Raw genomic sequence first — 18,538 nt, 5'->3', positions numbered from 1 at the left:
TTCTCAAGATGTGTGGCATATCAGCACAGATGCTTTAGGGTGCCTTTTACTGATTTGCTGATCCTCTGACTTTGGCTGCTGGGCTTACATGTGCCTTTCTATATTCTCCTCTCGGCAGATGACATGTGAGCCACCCATAAGCCTAATTATAAGTCTATTGGTACAAAAGAGGAACTTTGGAGTGCTGGGGGAGGCAGAGATAGTCTTCTCCGTAGATCTGCCTTGATTGGCAAAGCAGGAAGATCCCTGGCAGTGAGCAGAACTGTAGCACTCCCTCTTTTCCTTGCAAAGTGAATGTCAAAGGAGGCTGTTGCAGCCTTTTGCTTATTATAGCCGAAACTGTGGAATACAACTCAGAAACCTGTGACAACTCTGAACAGGTCTTCCTCATCTTCCAGGTGGGATCCTGGATTGGATTTGCTATTATGACTCAGTGCCTTCCAGGTAAGTCTTGATTTTGGACTTTTAAATCACAGAGTTGGAAAGGGCCATATAGGCCACCTAATCCAGCCCCTTGCTCAATGTGGGGATCAGCCTAGAGCATCCCTGACACGTTTGTCCAGCTGCTGCTTAAAGATTGCCAGTGAGGGGGAGCTCACCACCTGCCTTGGTGGCTGATGCCACTGTTTTAACAACTCTTACTATAATTTCCCCCCTAATATCCTGTCGATACCTTCCCACCCTTAATTTAAACCCATTATTACGAGTCCTCTTCTCTGCCAACAGGAACAGCTCCCTGCCCTCCTCTACGTGATAGCCCTTCAAATACTTACGATCTTTTTCACTTCCACTCACTTTTCCAGAATGTTCAGATATCATTGAATTTTAACTCTATCTTTTGGTGTGTTCGCTGCTCTTCCCAATTTGGTGTCATCTGCAAATTTAAAGAGTAGCCCCTCCACACCCTCATCCAGATCATTGATAAAAATATTGAAAAGAACTGGTACCAAAACTGAGCCCTGTGGCATCTCACTGGACACCTTCCTCCAGTCAAATGGAATGCCATTGACAACTACTCTTTGAGTGTGGTTTTCCAACCAGTTCCCAATCCACCTAACTATCCTAGAGTCCAGCCCATAGTCATCTAGGGTACCCATCAGAACATAAAAAGCTTTACTGAAATCCAGGTAAACAACAGCAACAGCATTCCCTTGATCCTGTAAGCTGATCAGTTGATCAGAAAAGGAAATGAGGTTGGTCTGGCGGGACATGTTGGGGACAAATCCGTTCTGACTTCCCCAGATCACCAAGTTGTTCTTTAGGTGCTCGCAGATTGATCCCTTTAAAATCTGCTCCAGTATCTTCTCTGGGACAGAGGACAGACTGACTGGCCTGTTTTTTCTGGGTCATCTCTCTTTTTTAAAGTTTGGGATGACATTCGCCCTCCTCCGGTCTTATGACACGTCTCCCATCCGCCAAGAGGTCTGGAAGATGATGGACAAAGGCTCTGCAAGCTAGAAAATTATTTGAGCACTTTTGAATGCATATCATTCAGCTCAAGGGACTTGTACTCATTAGTGCAGCCAGGTGCTTCCCAACTACCAGTCTGTCCATGTTCACTAGCAGTCCTGATGCCATGCCTTGAGAGAGCAATTTAAAGATGCCTGGCCTTTGCTGTAATCATGAAACAAATTCACAAGGCCTGTACCAATTCTTTCTGCCCTTCCATAGGAAATAGGATTGAGCCAGTGCCAAGAGCACAAGAAGCTTGTCCATGGCACAGGAAGATACCAAGGGCTTTTCTTGTAGAAAAAGCCCAGCAGGAACTCATTTGCATCTTAGGTCACACCTCCTGATGGCACCATTGCTTCACACAGGACTTTTCTTGTAGAAAAAGTCCAGCAGGAACTCATTTGTGTATTAGGTCACACCCCCTGACACCAAGCCAGCCAGAACTGCATTCCTGCTTTTAAAAAAAGCCTTGAAGATACCCATGGGTTATGTCTGTTCTCTGTCCTCCTTTTTTTCTTGGACATGTGTGTGTGTGTGTCAAAAATGTGGATTCATTTCTTAACTTATCAAATGATAAAGCTAAATAAAAGCTTATTAGGTTCTTTTACTGAGAGAGTGGATTCCCAGAAATGTGTGTCTGGCCTCAGTTTCTGCTTTTCCTAAATACATTTTCTTATTCTATTAACTCTTTCTAGCACATGCTTTTTCTAGTTCTTTTTGCCTGCAAGATGCTGGAGCGCTTGAATCTGCTTAGGATCTGGTTGCTCTATAAATAACCATCCAGTAACAAAATAAATAGTAAAAATAGTCCTGAAATGTCATTGCAAATTGCTGTTGAAAAAAGTTGGGTTCAGTAGTGCAAATTAAGGGCTGATAACTGTCATTATCTTCAGTCCAAGCTTGGCTTTGAAGAACTTTAATTGGTGCCAGGATGTTCCAGTGAGATCCCAGTGAATTATTATTCTCATTTCATTATGACTTCTTCAGTGGAGATTCAGTCTAAATATATAAATTCCATTCAGTCATCGATGCATGTAGGTGTTTCCTCCAAGTTTAAGGAGCCCTATTAATGGTGACAGCTTTACATTTTGACTGAATAGAATTTATATGTTTTGACATACCGGGGGGTTGCTTTATCACAGCATTTGCCTTTGTGGTTTCAAAATTTGATTAGTATGCAGCATCCCTTCTGGTGCAATTTATTATTATGGCTGCCTCATACAGGGGCACAATTAAGGGGTTTTGTGTGTGTAAGGACTGAATGACGGCACAAACTGAGCATAGCACTAGTGATAAATTGTTCGGGAGTTGGCACATCAGTCTCCTTAAGTGTCATGAATATATATACCTGCAACTTCTTGATAGGGAGTTAATATGAGCTTGATGGAGCCATGGGTAAATAAAAAAAAAAAACTATGGGAATGTGAAATCCAAATAAACCAATAACAAAACTCTCCATCTTGAATATCATTACAAATATGTAGAAATTTATCAGTATTGTCTCTATATAAATCTCATACAAATGTATATCATATTCATAGCTATACATTCATAGACACCAGTGCAAGAATGTATCAACATCCAAATATCAATGACTTGAAAATTACAAAGCTTAGTCATACAATTTTTTCAGCTACTAAACCATTCAATCACAAACGTAATAATGGCAGTGCAGAAAAACACAGTTTTATTCCTCCTGATGGATTTTTATGACTACATAGTCCATTTCGTGCCTTCATCAGGGGAATATGAATTCATATTTATTTCATCTTGCTGAGAATCCGGTGTATTTGTAGACTTCCTCTTTGCTGCCCCACCTTGTTTTCGCAGTACTAGCCAGTTCCAATTAGAATGAGTCAAGTTCTATAAATCAATTGTAAACATTATTGAAACTACTAACTCACAGTTGTCAAGCATGCAGTTTTCAATGACGAGTCAAGTGGATACAAAACTACGTTTATTGATAGACTGATATGCTTTTTGGTACAGACTCTTGAGAGTGATGCCAGAAATACATTGTTACATTACTTTTAAGACATACTTCAAAAGATTCCCAAAGGTGGGGGCGAGCGGTGCGCTCTAACACATAAACTATCATTAATGTCTACATTCTCACAATGTTATCAGTATCTTGTCCTTGCTTTCCCACAGATGTCTCACACTCCTGGACAGGAAGTTAGTTTCGTTTCTCTCTATTCTACTTCACAAGCAATAAAGCAAGAAGGGGGAGGGGGAAAGAATAACAGAGCCAACATACCTTGGTCCCCCATGATATTTCACAGACCAACTTTATGGGGGACCCTAAAACAATTAATTACCAGTGGAATTCTACTATGCTTGACATACTGCCCTCCCTTTAATCAACGTCGGGGTTTTTGAGGGAAAGCTTTATAAAATTTATTAACCAAATCAGGGGCTAAGACATTTTGCTCCACCACCTATTCATTTTGGCTGGCCGGGAAATGTTTCCACTTGATCAAGTAATACAACACTCAGCGTTTCATTTTCGCATCTAAAATCTCTTGCACTTCATGACGACTCTGATTCCCAATCTGGATAGGTTGTGGAGCTGGTGGTCAAAGGTGCCAAGGAGTACCACCCAGGTCTCTTTGCAAAAGACTGCAATGAAAGACAGGGTGTATTTTACTAAACATCTTGGGTAGCTCTAGTTCTACTGTCACTTTGATTACCCTCTTTATTTTGAATGGTCCCAAAAACTGATAAGCCAGCTTCTTTGAAGGTTGATTCAGCGGGAGGTTTTTAGTTGACACAAATACGGAGTCACCCACTTTGAAATCCCACACGAGGACATGTGATTTATCATACTGTTTCTTATAAGCTTCTTTGGCCATTTCCAGGTTTTCCTGGATTCCCTCCCAGCTTTTCCCCAGTTTTTCCCACCATTGCTCAAATGTTGTAGGATCTCTGGTTCGCTCCCCCCCTGGTAGCAACGGGACGGGCTTGCCCTCATACCCATTCACGATTTGAAATGGGGAGGCTTTGGTCAAGCTATGAACACTATTGTTGTAACCATACTCAGCAAACGGCAATAGATCCACCCAGTTGGACTGTTAGTAATTCACATAGCACAGTAAGTACTGCTCTAGAAGAGCGTTTACTCGTTCCATCTGCCCGTCTGTTTGGGGATGGTACACTGAGCTTAGACCTTGTTCTATACCCATTAGTTTGCTGGTAGCTCTACTATAAAGTCCATGGACACTACAGACCAGGGTCGCGTGGCCGTTTCCAGAGGTTTCAATAGACCTGGGGGTTTCCCTCCCCTCCATTTGGCCATCAGGCAAATAGGGCAGGAAGCCACAAACTCAGAAAAGTCCTTTTTCATAGAGGGCCACCAAAATTGCCTGTTAATTAACTGCTCACTAAACACCCCCCTCAAGTCCCAATAGGCTTTAGGGATCGCTTGAACTTCCTCCACCGTCAGGCAAACCTTCTCATTTCGGGGCGGCGGGTTCGGTCCCCACTCCCCTTTCCACTGATGGGTCTTACACCTCACGTCATTGAATTCTATTGTTTGATCCCCCAACGGATGTCCGGCTCATGCTTTGCCAATCATCCCACTCCCACTACTATATCATATGAGGAAGAGGGGGCTATCACAAAGGCCTCCTGGTTTCAATGGTCCTTAATTCCTACGGGCACCAACTGCATCTCCAAAATGCATGGCTCCCCCCTCATCACTGACCCATCCATTTGCTCAAACTGGATGGGATGGGGTAGGGCCGCAGTGGGGAGCCCCAAAGCGTCCACTAGTTTAGGGGTGATTATGTCCCTTGTGCACCCTGAGTCAATCATGGCTTTCACCTGGATGAACCGCCTGAGTTTGTTGTTTAGTAAGATCACTGGGACAAAAAATAATGACCCCGTTACTCTCACCCTGAGCGGTGTCGGTTCATCGGCGACCTGCTGGTTGGCACCATTTAGAGCAGGTCGTCCTTGTTTCCCACCGGCTCGTCTTCCCAAGACATCTCGCTTAGCTCATCGATGACGATGGTCTCTTCCTCCAGGGTCGAACTCGCCGCCACACTGCTCTTCACAGCATCCTTAGGGCGGCTGATCTGCTTCTTCGGAGTTGGGGTACTTGCCTTGATGCTGGCCTGGGGAGGTTGGGGCAGTTGCTAGCCAGGTGGTTTGGATCCCCGCAACGGAAGCACTTACGGGTTGCCGGCGATTTGCCTACTCCTCTCCCCACCTGGGTCTTCTTTGCCTTTGTCTTCACCCCCGCTTTCTGGTCGCGGCCAGCCTTTCCACTTTGTTGCTGGCGTTGTAGGGCCACCCTCTTCATGTTGGTCTTCACTTCTCCAGCCAGCTGTATCCAACCCACCAAGGTGGTTGGCCTCGCTTGCTGTAGGGCTCGATCCAGAACGCTTGCATTTAGCCCCTGGGTGAAGTGCCCGATCTTCATCAGCTCACTCCACCCCCTTACTTTAGCCGAATTGGTGCGGAACTTGGCCGCATACTCACAGATCGACTTGGATCCTTGCTGTATGTCCCTCAGGGTGGCCAACGCGCGGGTCTCTTGTAGTGGGTCCTCATACTGGGTCAGCAGCGCCTGGAGGAAGGTAGCCACATCGTCCAGCTCCGGGCTCATGGCCTCATACAGGCTCACATACCATCGCTTAGCCGCCCCCTTCAGTTTTGACCCCAGGTAGTCCACTTGGCTAAATTCATTAGGGAAGGTGTTTCCCCAATAATGCATGTAGCTGTTAGCCTGGATAGTGAAGTACTCCACCTCTTCGGGGTCCCCGTCTGTTGCCTCCAGCTCCCTTCCTCGGCCTTCTCGAAGGGGTGGTGGCCCCACCAGATGCACTCGGGGCGGTATCTCCGAGGGTCTAGCCACGGGCGGTTGCAGGGCTCTTCTCTGGTCAGTCGTCCTCAGGATACGGTCAACCTGTCTGTTGAATTCTCCGGCCATCATGGTGGTCATCGCTTGCATCTCATCCCGCAACCCCTTGGCAACCTCCTCGACTTCCTTCCTCACCATCGAGCGAAACTCTCGAGCTATCTCATCTTCTTCATCCCCAGAACCAGTTGGTTCTTGGCCTCCGGCCGACTCTCCCTCCAACAAGGGGGGGGGGGGGTCGGCTTCTGTGCAGGCCGCGGTAGTGCTTCCCCCTTCTCCGGGCTCGGTTGCCTCACCGTTCCCCACAGTCATTCTCACCCAGCACATGTGGCTGGTCAGGATGGCATCTCTGCGCACCGGAGCCTCATCCATCGTTGTGGTGAACGTGCGTGACTGCCACTGACGTGGAGTGACTGAGAGTTGTTGAATGTGGAGAGGTGAGCCTTTTCCCGCGACTCTCCGGGCGTCTAGTTTTGTTTCTCTCTATTCTACTTCACAAGCAATAAAGCAAGAAGGGGGAGGGGGAAGAATAACAGAGCTAACATACCTTGATCCCCCATGATATTTCACAGACCAGCCTTATGGGGGACCCTAAAACAATTAATTACCAGTGGAATTCTACCATGCTTGACAACAGTCACATAATGCATCTCCTATATTTCGGATATTGAGTTCGGTGAGTATCTTGGAGCACAAATCTAAAATTCGTCACCATAATATTGCAGCTCCAGTGGTACAGCATTTTATTAATCAAGGCCATACAGAGGAAGATTTAAGATTCAGTGTTATTTACCTACACAGATCACATCCCTTTGCAAAAGAGGATGTCCAGAAGGTGTTACTCCAAATGGAAGCAAAAGATATCTTTAGGTACAATCAGGGCTTTTTTTGAGCTGGAATGCACCGGAATGCTGTTCCGACTGGCCTAGCAAGTGTTCCAGCTAGCCTGGCCAGCGTTCCAGCTCAATACAAACGGTCCCTGCCCCCACATGGAAGGGAAGCACAAACCAACTACTTCCACTAGTCTTTGCCTCAGCTTGTTTTTTCAGCCATTGGGCAGAGGAAGACCCTCCCAGCAGCCCGTGGAAGAGAAGAAGCCAGTGAGCAAAGGGACTGACGTAGAGAGGGAAGGTCGCGGGGAGTCAGTCCTCCCATGGCAACACAGCTCAATGTATGTGCGTATGTGTTGGGAGGGTGGCAGAAGGCCACAGGAGCCAGTCTCCCTGCAGCAGTGCAACTCCTGTGCCCTTTAAAGGCTACTCAGGGCCAGTGCTTTCGGGGGGAGACTGGGATGGATTTTTTCTGTGTTTGTGTGCGTTGGGGGGGTGGAGGGAAGGTTGTGGGAAGGTTGATCTCCCTGTGGCAGCACAGCCCTGGTGCCCTTTAAGGGCTTCTTGGGGCCAGCACTGTTGGGGAGAGGCCAGAGTGGGTGTTTTGTGTGTGTGTGTGTTTTGGGGGTGGGGTTGGAGGGAAGGCCGCAGGAGTTGGTTTCCTTGCGGCAGCACAGCCCTGGTGCCCATTAAGGGCTTCCTGAGGCCAGCGCTGTCAGGGGGAGGCCGGGGTAGGTGTTTTGTGTGTGTGTGTGCTGGGGGGTGTGGAGGGTAGGCCATGGAAGTTGGTCTCCCCATGGCAGTGCAGCCCTGGTGTCCTTTAAGGGCTTCCTGGAGCCAGCACTGTCGGGGGTGAATGTTTTGTGTTTGTGTGTGATGGGGGTAGGGTAGGCCGCAGGAAGAAGATGATGATATTGGATTTATATCCTGCCCTCCACTCCGAAGAGTCTCAGAGCGACTCACAATCTCCTTTACCTTCCTCCCCCACAACAGACACCCTGTGAGGTAGATGAAGATATTGGATTTATATCCCGCCCTCCACTCCAAAGAGTCTCAGAGCGGCTCACAATCTCCTTTCCCTTCCTCCCCCACAACAGACACCCTGTGAGGTAGATGAAGATATTGGATTTATATCCCGCCCTCCACTCCGAAGAGTCTCAGAGCGGCTCACAATCTCCTTTCCCTTCCTCCCCCACAACAGACACCCTGTGAGGTAGATGAAGATATTGGATTTATATCCCGCCCTCCACTCCGAAGAGTCTCAGAGCGGCTCACAATCTCCTTTCCCTTCCTCCCCCACAACAGACACCCTGTGAGGTAGATGAAGATATTGGATTTATATCCCGCCCTATACTCCGAAGAGTCTCAGAGCAGCTCACAATCTCCTTTACCTTCCTCCCCCACAATAGACACCCTGTGAGGTCGATGAAGATATTGGATTTATATCCCGCCCTACACTCCGAGGAGTCTCAGAGCGACTCACAATCTCCTTTACCTTCCTCCCCCACAACAGACACCCTGTGAGGTAGATGAAGATATTGGATTTATATCCCGCCCTCCACTCCGAAGAGTCTCAGAGCGGCTCACAATCTCCTTTCCCTTCCTCCCCCACAACAGACACCCTGTGAGGTAGATGAAGATATTGGATTTATATCCCGCCCTACACTCCGAAGAGTCTCAGAGCGGCTCACAATCTCCTTTCCCTTCCTCCCCCACAACAGACACCCTGTGAGGTAGATGAAGATACTGGATTTATATCCCGCCCTCCACTCCAAAGAGTCTCAGAGCGGCTCACAATCTCCTTTACCTTCCTCCCTCACAACAGACACCCTGTGAGGTGGGTGGGGCTGGAGAGGGCTCTCCCATCAGCTGCCCTTTCAAGGGCAACCTCTGCCAGAGCTATGGCTGACCCAAGGCCATGCTAGCAGCTGCAAGTGGAGGAGTGGGGAATCAAACCCGGTTCTCCCAGATAAAAGTCCGCACACTTAACCACTACACCAAACTGCGGGGAGTCAGTCTCCCCACAGCAGTGCAGCCCTGGTGCCTTTATGGGCTTCCTGGGGCCAGAACTGTCGAGGGAGCCTGGGGCATTTGTGTGCATGCATGTGGGTGCCTTTGTGTGTATTGGGGGCTGGAAGGAAGGCTTTGGGAGCCGATCTCCCCACGGCAGCATAGCCCTGGTTTCCTTTAGGGGCTTCCCAGGGCCAGGGAGGGCTGGTGTATTTTTTTGTGTGCACCCTAGAAACTGGTCTCCCCACTGCACAGCCCTGGTGCCCTTTAAGGGCTTCCTGGGGCCAGCACTGTGGAGGGAGTCTGGGGTGTTTGTATGTGTGTGCGTGTTTGTGTTGTGGGGTGGAGGGAAGGCCACGGGAGCCAGTCTCCCAGCAACACAGCCCAGCATCCTTAAGGTCCCCTTTACGACAGCTGCATAGAGGACGGGGGCGCAGCATGGTTGCACCAAATTAGGAGCTGACCGACCAATCTAAGTAAGTTAACCCCCCCCCCTCCCGCTTTGTTGTGCTTTTTAAAAAGTCGTTTGTTCTGGAAAGGCGGGAAGAACTTGGGAGGATATTGCTGCAGCTCAGCAGAGCTGTTCCCTAGGGCTTGGATCATTTCTCGAGTCCAGCTGTAGTGCCCTGCCTGAGGATTGTGTTTATGCACTAAAGACAGCCTGTGCAAAGCTCATGAAGGGACTGCTGCCCTGGACTGAAGCAGTCCATCTGCAGCACGGCTGTCTGTGCCATTAAAAAGCAATCTGCTAAGGGTGGGCACTGAAGCATAAGCAGGGGATAAGCATCTCCTAAGGGTGTTTTTTTTGGCGGGGAGAAGGCTGTAGATCTCCTGAGGTGGGCAACTGGCGTGGTCTCCGAGGAGCAGAGCAGAGGAGCTTCACAGCCTTTTCTCTAAAAGGAACGTGTTTTTTTTTTTCCAAAGTAAGTGTCTTTGTTGCAAAGTTTCAGAAGTTTCTCCTAATCCTGCATGACTTTTTCCAATTTTCTCTGGCATTCCACTTTGTTACCCCCCCCCCCCCCCCCGTAGAATTTGGTTGTCTCCAAGCAAAAGGAGAGGAGAGGAGACTGTTGAAGAAAAGAGGGAGTGGCTGGCCTGAAAGCCTCCTGCTGGGAGTCGCTTTTTCCTTCTACTGAAGTGTTGTTGTTTCCACAGAATTAAGGACTTTGCACACTACATAGGACTTGGGGTCATGGGGATAGGAAGAAGAGATTTTCCATTTTCAGTGTTGGGTTGTTGTTTTTGAAATTGCCTGAGGGCATCTTATGCACCACCTTTGCTGAAGCTACATGGGCCTGACTTTGATCAGAGCTTGGATGGGAGGAGTTCAGTAAGACCAGCAGAAAAGAGCAAGAGTCCAGGAGCACCTTAAAGATTTTTATCCAGGTGTGGGTTTTGTGAATCACTGCTCACTGTTAGTTTTTAAGGTACTACTGGACTTCTACAAAAAAAAAAAAGCCCAGCTTTTGACTATTGGAAGAAGTGGCACAATATGCAAATAAGGGGATGTGGCCTAATATGCAAATGAGTTCTGACTGGACTTTTTCTCCCAAAAAAGCCCTGGGTACAATACAATGGAAGCCTGTGGCTTAAATCAGGACCTTGATTTGTCCTGTTATTTATAAATATAAGAATTTGTTTCATTATGTAATGAATGGGCATTCACTAGTATATTCCCTCAAGAGAATATGTATTAAATTTCTACATCTCCTTAAGAGACACAAGTTTGTCAATATTGCCATCTGTTGTTGTTGTTCAGTCGCACAGTCGAGTCCAGCTCTTTGCGACCCCATGGACAAAGTCACTCCAGGCCCTCCTGTCTTCCACCATCCTCCGAAGTCTGCTCAAATTCATGTTCATTACATCAGTAATGCTGTCCATCTCATCTTCTGCCGTCCCCTTCTTCTTTTGCCTTCTTTCCCAGCATCAGGGTCTTCTCCAGGGAGTGCTCCCTTCTCATTTGGTGGCCAAAGTATTTGAGCTTCAGCTTCAGCATCTGACCTTCCAGGGAACAGTCAGCGTTGATTTCCCTTAGGACTGACTGATTTGATCCTCTTGCAGTCCAAGGGACTCTCAAGATTCTTCTCCAGCACTACATCTCAAAATCAAAATTGTCATCTAGTGGCCTTTTAAAGCAACTTCTATAAATTAACAGATAAGGAAGCACTGAATAGGATGCCATTGAGCATGATACTAGAGAAACAGGATGAACCACTGATATTGTATCATTTCAGTTGATAAATATTGAAGGGTAAGTAGGAAATACTGAGCCAAAAGATGCATTATATGATTGTGAGTTAGTAGTTTCAGTAATGTTTACAATTGATTTATAGAACTTGACTTATTCTAATTGGAACTGGGTAGTGCTGTGAGAACAAAGTAGGGCAGCAAAGAAGAAGCCTACAAATACACCAGATTCACAGCAAGGCAAAAGAAATATGAATTCATATTCCCCTGATGAAGGCACGAAACAGACTATGTATAGTTGTGTTTTTGTGCACTGCCGTTATCACATTTGTAATTGAATGGCTTAGTAGTTGGAAAAAAATGTATCACTAAGCTCTGTAATTTTCAAGTCACTGATATTTGGATATTGATACATTCTTGCACTGGTAATTATCTGGAGATGTAGGTAAACCTGGATCACAAGCATAGTCACTGAGATGGCTGCTATGAGGTGGTTATTTCATCCTCTTTTATCTGAAGGATAAAAATCAATGAATGAGTAGGCACATTGATGAACACGGGTTATTGAGGAAGACTCAGCATGGGTTCTCCAAGGGAAGATCTTGCCTCACTAACCTGTTACATTTCTTTGAGGGGGTGAACAAACATGTGGACAAAGGAGACCCGATAGATGTTGTTTACCTTGACTTCCAGAAAGCTTTTGATAAAGTTCCTCATCAAAGGCTCCTTAGAAAGCTTGAGAGTCATGGAGTAAAAGGACAGGTCCTCTTGTGGATCAAAAACTGGCTGAGTAATAGGAAGCAGAGAGTGAGTATAAATGGGCAGTCTTCGCAGTGGAGGACGGTAAGCAGTGGGGTGCCGCAGGGCTCGGTACTGGGTCCCATCCTCTTTAACTTGTTCATAAATGATTTAGAGTTGGGAGTGAGCAGTGAAGTGGCCAAATTTGCGGATGACACTAAATTGTTCAGGGTGGTGAGAACCAGAGAGGATTGTGAGGAACTCCAAAGGGATCTGTTGAGGCTGGGTGAGTGGGCGTCAACGTGGCAGATGCGGTTCAATGTGGCCAAGTGCAAAGTAATGCACATTGGGGCCAAGAATCCCAGCTACAAATACAAGTTGATGGGGTGTGAACTGGCAGAGACTGCCGAAGAGAGAGATCTTGGGGTCGTGGTAGATAATTCACTGAAAATGTCAAGACAGTGTGCGTTTGCAATAAAAAAGGCCAACGCCATGCTGGGAATTATTAGGAAGGGAATTGAAAACAAAGCAGCCAGTATCATAATGCCTCTGTATAAATCGATGGTGCGGTCTCATTTGGAGTACTGTGTGCAGTTCTGGTCGCCGCACCTCAAAAAGGATATTCTAGCATTGGAGAAAGTTCAGAAAAGGGCAACTAAAATGATTAAAGGTTTGGAACACTTTCCCTATGAAGAAAGGTTGAAACGCTTAGGGCTCTTTAGCTTGGAGAAACGTCGACTGAGGGGTGACATGATAGAAGTTTACAAGATAATGCATGGGATGGAGAAAGTAGAGAAAGAAGTACTTTTCTCCCTTTCTCACAATACAAGAACTCGTGGGCATTCGATGAAATTGCTGAGCAGACAGGTTAAAACGGATAAAAGGAAGTACTTCTTCACCCAAAGGGTGATTAACATGTGGAATTCACTGCCACAGGAGGTGGTGGCATCCACAAGCATAGCCACCTTCAAGAAGGGGTTAGATAAAAATATGGAGCAGAGGTCCATCAGTGGCTATTAGCCACAGTGTGTGTGTGTGTGTATATATATATATATATATTTGGCCGCTGTGTGACACAGAATGTTGGACTGGATGGGCCATTGGCCTGATCTAACATGGCTTCTCTTATGTTCTTATGTTCTTATCAAGGCAGATGCTTCTCAATCATTATCTTAGGCAGGTGGTTACTTTGTAACCTAGCTACAGTGTATCATCAGCATGATCTGAAGACTGGTAGATTATATGCTTTGCATATATTCATCTCATGTGAGTGGCTCATAGTCACTTCGTATCTGTAATGGAAATTAATATCCTGTTATATTTACGGTTGGGAGGTTGTAGAGCGTTTAGTGTCCTGTTATGTACTTCTGCTGAAATAGAACTCTCTCTTCTTTTCCTGCAGTGGCTCTGTTCTCCCTGGTTGGCTTTATCCAAATGACCATCTGGGCAAAGGGAAAGCACCGAAGCTACCTGAAGGAGTTCCGGGATTACCCACCACTACGCTCACCTATTGTCCCCTTCCTGCTCTGAGCTGGAGGCAGTTACTTCTAGGTCTAGGCTGATGCAGTTTTTTAAAAAACGTTGTGAGCAACTGTTGGGGTCTAAAGTGGGATTTTCTCTGGCTGTCTGCACTATGATCTAAGAATGAAGTTGTGTGGATTCTTTGCTTGCATAAACTTACTGGATCCCCCACAGCATACCTGTGTTCTTATCCCCATTCCAAAGCTTTTCTGAGCTTGGGATCGACCTTCCATGCATAGCACTCTAAAGCCAAGCACTGCAGTAGAGAACAAAGGCCCTGAGAGAGCAGTCTAAATTTGCAGGTAACCAACACTGAAGCAGTTGTTGTGGATCTAATTCTGCATATATAGGTGCCAGAGCTAAATCTAAGTAGCTGGAACCCAGTTGAAGGAGAAGACTTCTGTCCAGTGCAGCTTCTGGGCACTAGACCTTTGCAGTACTTCTTCTGACACGGATTATCTGCCTCTTAGTTCAGCTTTGTGCATCTCCTCAACTGATGAGGGAGCATTCACACCCAACACAGCCTGTCTCTATCTCAAAAGCATCCTTAATATTTTCTAGAGACCTATTCTGAGGCTGTCTTCCTGTTTCATGCAGCACGGGCCTGTGAACCCTATGGGCCTGGCTCCCTGAACAGCACTGGTACTTGCAGCCCAATTCTTAAAGCAGCTAGACTTGAGATGATAGGAGCAACTTCAATGTAGTTCTGATCACATATGGGAGGTATTACAGTGCAGTCCTGGGGCAAGGAGGATGGCAAGAGAATCCTGTGCTAGGATTATGTTCTTGAAGCAGACAGAGGTTGTACTTCCACCCAACACGCAAGCCAGCAGTATTAGATTTAAGTGGAAATACCTCCTGTTTTTAAAGCAAGTGAACTCCAGTCAGAACTGAGAAAATTCCTATCTCCTCTCTCTGTTCCACATGCTAAGCAGAAGTTGTGCTTTAAACTTGCTCGGCTGCAGGAAATGGTGGCTACAGATTAGGCTGGGCTTTGGTGCACTGGCAGGAAAGGGTATTGAGGTGAGTGGCTGAAGAACAAGACTTCCCACATGAACTCCTATTCTGTGGCAGTTGCATCATGCATTTTCTCCAAACTCAGCCCAGACTCTCCAATCACTCCTACTTGCAGAATGTTTCAGTAGCAGCCCCGATCCCATGTGTAGAGACAGTGGAAGCCGCCCTGAGCCACTCGTGGGAAGGGCGGGATATAAATCTTAAATAAATAAATAAAAATAAATAAAACACTGTGAACGGGGGACTGGTTTGAAACAATGGTTGAAGCTTCATTTAATCACCAGAAGAGGGCCCTACTCTTGCTTACAGTGTTAAAAAGACACAGAGAGAAACCTCCCTGAGAAAAATCTGCTTTTGCCTGTTTTGTCTTCGAGTTATCAAGATTGCAGTCTTGTCCATGCTTACTTGGTGGAAAAGTCCTATTGAATGTATTAAGATTCACTGTTAAGTAAGCATGGACAGGAGTGGGCTGAAAGTTTGCTATAGTCTTAATTTATGCTGCATGTGAGCAGTAAAATACTGGAAGCCTGCTAGGCAGCTGTTTAAATGAGCCACTGACTTGCTATGGTCTGTTTCATGTGGAATTTGTCTTCCGTGTCAGAACTACACCATTAAAATAATTCAACCCACTGGATAGTGCAAGATTGTTTGTTAAGAGTAGCTTTGGAATTACAGGATGAAGGACTTGCTTTGTACATGGTGGGGCATCTAGAGAAAATGCTTTAAAAAGGTAAAGGTAGTCCCCTGTGCAAGCACCAGTTGCTTCCGATTCGGGAGTGATGACGCATCACGACATTTTCACGGCAGATTTTTTACGGGGTGGTTTGCCATTGCCTTCCCCAGTCATCTACACTTTCCCCCCAGCAAGCTGGGTACTCATTTTACCAACCTCAGAAGAATGGGAGGCTGAGTCAATCTTGAGCTGGCTACCTGAACCCAGCTTCCATTGGGATTGAATTTAGGTTGTGAGCAGAGAGCTTGGACTGCTGTACTGCAGCTTTACCACTCTGTGCTACGGGGCTACCTAGAGAATACGCTTAGCATATGGCTATTCTATCTGGAGCTGGAGCATATATAGCATGCTAAAAAGTAGGTTACTGTTTTAATTCTTCAGCCAGTGGTGAAATTATACCAAGTTATAATGCAACTATGCATGTTTTTAAGGCTTCTCAAATCATTCGAGAACTTGACTTTCAGTAGTTCAAGAACTGCCTTTAGAAGGTCACAAGATAGAATGGTGGCTGTTTTCATTAAAGGAGAGGGAAAGAAACTCCGGTTTGCCTTTAACTTAGCCAGCAGAAAAGGTCTTTTACGTATTCTTAGCTCTTAATGGGAGGAAATAAAGTTACAATGCTTGCATAAGTTGGTCAATTTAGTCATAGTTTTGCAAGTCCTTATATCTGCACTAAAATGCCCCATGGAGGGAGGAGTGTTTACAGTTTAAAAGTTACAGCTTCACATTAGGAGCTATGAAGAAAATAAACAAAGTTGGGAGGTAAAGATGTTAAAAAGATGTTGCAGATGTTTGCTACTCTCATTTATGTCTTAAATTTAGTGTTACAGAAACTGCAGCACAGATTGTGAATTATGAAGTCAACAGGAAAAAAAAGTCACACTTGCAGGATTAAATTCCCATTTCCTTCCTCCATTATCCTCTTTTTACATACTTTTGATGTTTTCCATGCCTCTTCCCTTCCTTTCCCCTTAAGAGAGAGCCAGTTTGGTGTAGTGGTGAAGTGTGCGGACTCTTATCTGGGAGAACCAGGTTTGATTCCTCACTCCTCCACTTGCACCTGCTGGAATGGCCTTGGGGCAGCCAGAGCTCTCTTATCTGGGAGAACCGGGTTGGATTCCCCACTCCTCCCCTTGCAGCTGCTGGAATGGCCTTGGGTCAGCCATAGCTCTCTTATCTGGGAGAACCGGGTTGGATTCCCCACTCCTCCACTTGCACCTGCTGGAATGGCCTTGGGTCAGCCAGAGCTCTCTTATCTGGGAGAACCGGGTTTGATTCCCCACTCCTCCACTTGCAGCTGCTGGAATGGCCTGGGGTCAGCCAGAGCTCTCTTATCTGGGAGAACCAGGTTTGATTCCCCACTCCTCCACTTGCAGCTGCTGGAATGGCCTGGGGTCAGCCAGAGCTCTCTTATCTGGGAGAACCGGGATTGATTCCCCACTCCTCCACTTGCACCTGCTGGAATGGCCTTGGGGCAGCCAGAGCTCTCTTATCTGGGAGAACCAGGTTTGATTCCCCACTCCTCCACTTGCAGCTGCTGGAATGGCCTTGGGTCAGCCAGAGCTCTCTTATCTGGGAGAACCGGGTTTGATTCCCCACTCCTCCACTTGCACCTGCTAGCATGGCCTTGGGTCAGCCATAGCTCTGGCAGAGGTTGCCCTTGAAAGGGCAGCTGCTGTGAGAGTCCTCTCAGCCCCACCCACTTTACAGGGTGTCTGTTGGGGGGGAAGGAAGATAAAGGAGATTGTGAGCCCTCTGAGATTTGGGGTGGAGGGCAGGATATAAACCCAATATCATCATCTTCTTAACTGTCATCTCCATCCTCTTCCACACCATTATTACAGCATCATTACTGATTCCCTGTATTTTCTCAGCTTTTAGACCTCTCTACAGCACTTCCTCGCTAGTGTTCCTGTATCCCCCCGCCTTTATAGTTCATCCGCTGCATTCCTTCCTATCACCCTCCTCCCTCCAGCTCCTTTTTATCCCTTAACTTCTTCAGGCCATTCTTTGCCTTCAGCCTCTTGTCTCCTCTTAATGCCCCCAATGCATCCTTATGCCCTTCTCCTTCCTTTCCATATCCACCCCTGGTGCTGCAGAGGTGCTTGGAAGATGCTCTTGTTGCAGCATTGGAGTATCAGAATGGTCAACTGTACATCACTCATTCACTAGCCCAGGGAGTAGGCAAGTGGCTTGCCACCATTCAGTCTTGGTGCAATTCAATGGATTGGACTCTTGAACGGTTTGGGGAGTGAATAGGAAACTCATTTTTTGTGCACAAACTTCCTTGTATGAGGAAGCCTCTTCCCTTTACCTGCACATGAAGCAGGACTTTAGCATTTAGATATGGTTCAAGAGGAGCCTAATTAAAAGGTTTCATGTAATAACCAATATAAAAAAATACAGCTTCTCCCTAAGAGGCGGAGGACATCTTGGGTGTTTCCCACCGTTCAATCAGGGAGGCAGGAATATTAAAATCTTCCTCTTCCTGTGGCTGTGGAAACCACCCCTCTCTCAGTTAAGCGAGAATTATGCGTGTTCCACAAGGACAAAGTTGTTCTTTATCTGGACCCTACCTTCCAACCGAAGGTCCCGTCTAGGTTCCACCAAAGCCAAGAAATAAATTTACCATCCTTTTTCCCAGATCCTAAGCACCCCAAAGAGCGCACGTGGCATACCCTGGACGTGTGTAGGGCAATCGAGGTTTACCTGATTAGAACTGAACCTATTCGTAAGTCAGATTCCATGTTCATTAGCATAGCAGCGCCCAGACTGGGTCAGAAAATGTCCAAGTCGGCTAATATTGTCTCTTATTTGTCTTTTGGGAAGAAAACCGGCTTGGTCCTCTTTTATAAAATTTATCAAATATTGCTTAAGACGTTCTGCCAGAATTCTTGTAAATATTTTATAATCATTGTTCAAAAGTGAAATTGGTCTGTAATTTTTCACATTTGTAACATCTCTTTCTTCTTTAGGTATCAAAGAAATAACAGCTTCTTTCCATGTATTTGGTACCTTCCCTTTGACTCTTATTGCATTCATCAGCTTCTGTAATTTTGGTATTAATTCATCTTTAAACATTTTAAAATACTTGGCTGTATAACCGTCTGGCCCGGGAGCTTTATCATTTTTCATCACGTTGATTGCTGCCTCAATTTCTATTTTTTCAATTGGGTCATTCAAAATTTT

The 18,538-nt window shown here is 46.3% G+C and overlaps 1 protein-coding gene across 1 annotated transcript in view; it reads left to right on the top strand.

Moving 5' to 3' along the window:
* The window catches only part of TECR (trans-2,3-enoyl-CoA reductase), a 56,331-nt gene extending 42,556 nt beyond the window's left edge, over positions 1–13,775 (top strand). Inside the window, exons 11-12 of the mRNA XM_060240723.1 lie at positions 399–444; positions 13,481–13,775. Of these exons, the coding sequence (XP_060096706.1) occupies positions 399–444; positions 13,481–13,608 (174 nt within the window). The 3' untranslated portion in view covers positions 13,609–13,775. The remainder of the gene's footprint in view (positions 1–398; positions 445–13,480) is intronic.
* The last annotated feature ends 4,763 nt before the right edge of the window (positions 13,776–18,538 follow it).

This window comes from Heteronotia binoei, chromosome 5, assembly GCF_032191835.1.
Source record: "Heteronotia binoei isolate CCM8104 ecotype False Entrance Well chromosome 5, APGP_CSIRO_Hbin_v1, whole genome shotgun sequence".
Taxonomy (NCBI): Eukaryota; Metazoa; Chordata; class Lepidosauria; order Squamata; family Gekkonidae; genus Heteronotia; species Heteronotia binoei.
Note: the sequence above shows the minus strand (reverse complement) of the source record. Positions and strands in the feature narration are given on the sequence as shown.